General features: G+C 63.6%; 1 protein-coding gene across 1 annotated transcript; it reads right to left on the bottom strand.

Annotated features, from left to right (window-relative positions):
- RHBDD3 (rhomboid domain containing 3) lies at window positions 1-5,483 on the bottom strand. The gene is made up of 6 exons (XM_084867551.1): window positions 5,138-5,483; window positions 2,713-2,887; window positions 1,727-2,110; window positions 785-941; window positions 410-697; window positions 1-314 (listed from the first exon to the last, which is right to left on the bottom strand). The coding sequence occupies exons 2-6, from the start codon at window positions 2,843-2,845 to the stop codon at window positions 137-139; spliced, it is 1,140 nt and encodes a 379-aa protein (XP_084723677.1). The 5' UTR covers window positions 2,846-2,887; window positions 5,138-5,483; the 3' UTR covers window positions 1-136.
- Between the last annotated feature and the right edge of the window lie 102 nt (window positions 5,484-5,585).

Raw genomic sequence — 5,585 nt, 5'->3', positions numbered from 1 at the left:
TGAAAGAACCGGTGTTTATTCTGCACAGTGCACGGCGCCGAGAGGCCCTCCTGCGCCCACGTGCTCAGTGCGTGGGGCTGGAACTCCGTGCAGCCATCCACCGGCGAGGACTCTTGTCGCCGAGGGCCGGCCTGGGCTAGGGGGGCCCAGGACCCTCGGGATGGGCGAGCCCACGGCTCCCCGGGGTCACCAGGGCCTCGGCGCCCACCTCCCCGTTGACCAGCAGTGACACGGCGCCCTCCACGCGCCCCGTGGCTGCGAGCGCCACCACGGCCTGCTCCACGGGGAAGCCCATGCGTTCCAGCTGCTGCAGCCTGTGCGCGGAGGGAGGGAGGGACGGGGAGAGGGTCAGGCGGGGCCGCCTCCAGCTCCCGCGCCGGGGGACCCCCCCTGCCCGCCTGGGGCCTACCGGAGAGAGGACACGGAGGACTTGGGCAGCCAGAGCGGGCTCTGGGGAGCCGGGGTCGGCCCCTGGAGGAGCGAGGCCTGGATCCCCTCCTGCAGCATCTGCTCCTCCAGGGCTGCCCAGAGCGGGGAGCCGGGAGGGAAGCTGGGCCCGGGCCAGGCCAGGCCAGCCTCTGAGGAGCCCTCCCAGCTCGGCTGCACAGGCCCCAGGCCCGGCGGGCGCGGGGCTGAGCCTTGGCTGGGAGACCGGAGACCAGGAGAGGCCGGGTAAGGAGGCCCAGGGGCAGAAAGCCTGGAAGGGCAGAAGCAGAAGAGGGCGTGTGCCAGCCGCTGCCACAGCTCCCGCCACCACGGCCGGGGACCCGGGCACCCCCCTCACCTCACTCCAGGGAGGGCGACGGGCAGCTCGGCCACGCTGCCCGGGGCGGGAAGGAGCCGGAGTGGCCAGCCGCCCAGGGCCCTGCCCAGGAAGCCCGTCTGCAGCACCTGCAGCCTCCGCTCCGAGGGCTCCAGCCACTGGAACGCCCCGGCTGCGTCTGCCTGCCCGGAGGGCGCCGGTCAAGGAAAACCGCAGGAGGGAGCCCGTGCCAAGTGCGCGATGGGCACTGCCTCCTGTCTGCTCACTGGGGCCCTGCCAGGGAGGTCAGCGGTGGGAGTTCAGGGAGGAAAACGGGGCTGCCAGGAAGGGGTGCAGCTGCATGCGCCTCGCCCCAAACACCGGTCTCACCCCGTTCCAGCCACGGCTGCCCCACTGTGTGCCCGGAGCCCTCTCTGCCTGCTCGGGTCTCTGACTCAGGGCGTAAGCTTGGGCCCAGGGACACAACCCCCTATTACCCTCGGCCAGGCCAACGTGCTCCCCAGACCAGGACTCCGCAAGTAGCGCCCCTAATCCTAAACCACCATCGGAGGCCGCCTGTGCCCTCTCCCCCCTCCGCTCGCACTGTTTTCCCAACGGGCACTGAGCACCTTGCAGCAAAAGCTGTGTTTGACGCCCAGAGGGCCCAGCTCACCCTCACCCCTGGCCTTTGCACTGTCTGTGCCCGTCTCCTTTTTCACTTCTCTTTCCCCGAAGCCCTCATCCTGTGTGTCTCAGCTCAGATGCCACCTCCCCTGGAAAGGTCCCTCCTAGGGCCACCTCAGCCCCCCTGAGTGCCCCTTTAAACTGTAGTTGGCACCTCTGCCCGGCCACAGCCGGAGCCTGGCGAGAGGACTGTCGGAGGTGCGCCTAGGACGTAGGCACAGCTTTCTGACCCAGGCCGGACCAGGGAGCCCAGTCCCAACCCGCACGTCTCCACAGGCCCCGGGTCCGGGCAAAGGATACAGGCCAGGCCGGCCAGGAGGCCGCAGAGCAGCTGCAGGAAAGGGGGCTCGGAGGTGAGGAGTGGCGTCAGGGCAAGCAGCAACCACGGCAACAGCCACGGGGGCACTGCCCCATGGAGCCCCCTGGGGCGGGACCCCTGCCCCGACAGCATGGCCAGGTGGACGGGCATGTACCCGCAGCCGCCAGCTGCAGCGGACACCCCGAGGCCGGCCAGCAGCGCGGCCATGAGCCCGGCAGCCAGGGCGAGGAGGGCGGAGGCATGCAGGAACCGCAGCGTGCCCAGGCGGCACTCCTGCCGCCAGCCCAGCAGGGGCAGCAGCAGCAGACTCAGGAGCAGGCTGGGCAGGGCCGTGTGGCCCAGCGCGTGGGTCAGCAGCCGGTGTGCTGGGGGAGAGAAGGGGCTTATGTGCCCGGTTAGTGGCCCCCAACCCCCCCAGGGCTGTCCCAGGTGTGCCAGGCTGGGAACTGCCCTCTGCCAGGGCCGCCCCGTAAGCCAGCCTCGCCTCCCCAAGGGCCAAAGGATATTGGTGGAGGGAACCGACGGCCTCCAAACCAAGGCCACTGCCCGCTGCGATGAACAGGACAGGCCAGACCCACCCCTCGGGCTTCTCAAGAGCAGCCAGCGCTGAGGAGGCACTTAACCTGCGGGCGTCGCTGCATTCCTCCCACGTAAATGGGAGCTGCTGCTATTACTGGGAGACTGGCACACAGCTGCCCTTGGCACTCAGCTGGGCTCACTCAAACTCCCATGCCCCTGCTCAGGGCAAAGCCTTAGCTCTTACTGCAAGAGCAAGACACCAGCAACGGGAAGCCTTCGCAGAAGAATTCCTCCTCACGGGCTCCCTCCCACCCCTCCGCCGGCTCCGCTGCCCTCCTTGGCCGAGGCTGAGCTGGGCATACTCCGGCCCAGGGCTGGCCCTCCCCTGGGTATGGCGCTCCTACCAAGTTGTCTTGGGCCCTCCGAGGCCCGGGAAGCCAGCCCTCACCCTGCCAGGGGTCCAGCAGCAGCTCCGGGGCCAGGGCCAGGCTGGGGCCAGCCCCCGCCAGCCACAGAGAGCTCATGAGCAGCATCAGGACCGAGGAGGCGAGAGGGAGGCCAGGGCGGCCTCTGTCACACATAGCTTGGCTGACGGCGGTCCAGGACAGTCTCGGGGCTGTGTGCTGAGGGTAAAGGAAAAACGGTAACCGTTATTATATCTGCTCTTGTCCCATTTCCTTTCCATCGCCCTACAATAGCTCAGTGTTACAGAAGCAGGAACTGAGGCCGGAGAGGCAGGGCCCAGCAACTCGGCCATAGAGCTCGGATCCTAACCCTGTGCTTGGCCATCTTTCCAGTCCCCTGGCCTGTGTCTGAGGATGGGGAACAGCCAGGCCGAAAGGGCCCTGAGCTCTGATGAGCCCTCAAGAGCCTGGGGCGGGAGGTGCAGGGCCAGGAGAGAGGAACAGGGGCCCTGGACTCACCAAAAGAGGGGTGTAGCCTCCCAGGGCAAATTCAGGGCCAGCTCCAGCTTCCTCTGCTTCCCTCCGGCCGCAAACCTTCCTCCCCGCTACCCTCCACTGTGCCCAGCCTCAGACCTCCAAATGGCCTCAGCTGCCCCAGACCTGAGACCAGCCAATGGGCAGGCAGATTAGGGAGGGGGTGGGGCACAAGGGTTTGAGGAGGGGAGGAGTGACCCTGGACTGAGACATTCACTTCCACAGCCCCTCTAGTCCTCCCGCTCCCCCCACTTTTCACAGGACTGCTCCAGTGTCCCCTCCTTCCTGCTGTGTATCCCCGGGTGAGCTTTCCCACCTGAGCCTCTATTTCCTCTTCTGTAAAAGGAATGACTGGCCGAAACCGGTTTGGCTCAGTGGATAGAGTGTCAGCCTGCAGACTGAAGGGTCCCGGGTTCGATTCCAGTCAAGGGCATGTACCTTGGTTGCGGGCACATCCCCAGTAGGGGGTGTGCAAGAGGCAGCTGATTGATGATTCTCTCTCATCGATGTTTCTAACTCTCTCTCTCTCTCTTTCTCTCTGTATAAAATCAATAAAATATATATTTTTTAAAATAACTGTAACTCTCTATCCCTCTCTTCCTCTCTGTAAAAAATCAATAATATATATATATATATAATTTTTTTTTTTAAATAAGGAATGACTAAGGCAGCCACAACTCCTGTTCATTTAACTGCAGCCATTGGGCTAATGGTGGGAGGCAGGTGTAACCACCAGCGGCCCCACAAGGGGAGGCCTCAACATGGAGGCAGCTGCTCCAAACTTACATATATATATATATATATATATATATATATATATATATATTTATATTTGAGGCCTGGTGCATGAATTCATGCATGGGTGGGAACCAGCTAGCCGGAGGGGACCTGGGTGGTTGGCTGGCCTGCCTGCTGGTCGAACTCCTGGTCAAGGGGACAATTTACATATTAGCCTTTTATTATATAGGACATACACTGAGTGGCCAATTATGCATTCAAAGATCATAATAATCTAGCCACTCAGAGTGTGTGTGTGTGGCTCAGCATATATATATATATATATATATATATATATATATTTATATATATATAATTTTTTAATTTTTTATTTTTTTAAAGCAAACGCCTTTGCACCTTTAGAAGCCCAGCTCAGACGCCCCCACCCCCTTTTCTGCCCCCCCACATTTCTGGATCTTATACTATCTAATGAGCACAGCTTTAGCCTGGCAGGTGGTCTGAGCTGGAGGTGTATGTTGGGGATGGGGGGGGGGTGTCGCTCCTCTCCCTCATCCCCAAGTTCCCTAGGGTGCTCCTCACACCTAGAAGGGTGCTCCTCACACCTGCATGGTGCTGTATGTGTTCACGGAAAGAAAAACACTGGCTCGGCATCCCGCCCAGGGGGCTGGGTGAGGAGGCTGGACTGCAAGTTGAATCGGGAAGCCAAGGCACCCGCTGCAAGCCGCCTCCTGCACCCTCCCCATCCCCACTCCCGCCTTAGCGAGGGCGTAGGCCTTCTTCCCCGCGGACACACAGGACTGGGGCTGAACCCTCGGGCCGGGCCGAAGCCTCTGCATGCTTAAAATGGGGCTTTGCACCATCAGGCCCCGCCTACCTCACTGAGGAGCCGGAGGATGGAAGGGGAAGGCGAGGACCGGGAAGATTCTTCCGGGTGATGGGTGGAGGGATTGACTGAGGGGGAGGGAGAGGTCCCCAAGGTGCGGATGGACTCGGCTATGTGACTTTTAAGAAAAGTACCCCATTTCCTCGGGCCCGTTTCCCCTTCTGTAAAAACCAAGGGTATTAGATGAAGAAATGATTCAAGGACTTTTTCAACCTCGACCGTTACTGGGGGCCGGGCGCTTCGATCGGGGCCTCCCATCCAGTCCCGCCCGCCTGGGCCCCCGCCGTCCGCAGCCACGTGTCCGGGGTACTCACTGCGGAGCGCAGCGCAGCGCCCCCTCCCCGCGGAGGCCGGGCGGGGCCCCCGGCTGCGGGTTAGGGACTCGGGCTCCCGGCGAGGCCCGGGCGCCCGGGGCCCATTCCGCTCGCTCCCGGGCGGGCACGTGACCCTCCCTCCGCCGCCAGCGAATTAGTCAGCAGTTGTCCGGGGCCCAGGTCCCTGCCCCCCGCCCGCCGCCGGCCTCTGCGCTCCCCGGCGGGGACGGCTCTTTCGAGACGCTCCCTAAGGGCCGGCGGACGCGACCACTTGGAACCGCCGGCCTCGCGCGTGGAATCGCTCCGCCTCGACCCGCAGAGCCGCTCGGCCGCCGCCGGTGCCTCCGGGCTAGTGGGGCCGCGCCTCGCAGCCGGCGCCCTCGGGAGGGGATTGGGGGCGGGAGCGGCGGCGGGCGGGCGGGAGGACGAGGCAGCGATGGTTCGGCCC

This window comes from Pipistrellus hanaki (assembly GCF_964339955.1).
Source record: "Pipistrellus hanaki genome assembly, chromosome: 19".
Lineage (NCBI taxonomy): Eukaryota > Metazoa > Chordata > Mammalia > Chiroptera > Vespertilionidae > Pipistrellus > Pipistrellus hanaki.
This window is presented reverse-complemented; position numbering and strand designations above follow the sequence as displayed.

Excerpts from the sequence above, each read along its gene's own strand:
- RHBDD3 (XM_084867551.1), bottom strand. The coding sequence starts at position 2,845 with ATGTGTGACAGAGGCCGCCCTGGCCTCCCTCTCGCCTCCTCGGTCCTG. Across the intron at positions 2,111-2,712 it reads GCTGCTGGACCCCTGGCAGG|CACACCGGCTGCTGACCCAC; the intron begins GTGAGGGCTGGC and ends TCTCTCCCCCAG. Across the intron at positions 315-409 it reads TCCTCCGTGTCCTCTCTCCG|GCTGCAGCAGCTGGAACGCA; the intron begins GTAGGCCCCAGG and ends CTCCGCGCACAG.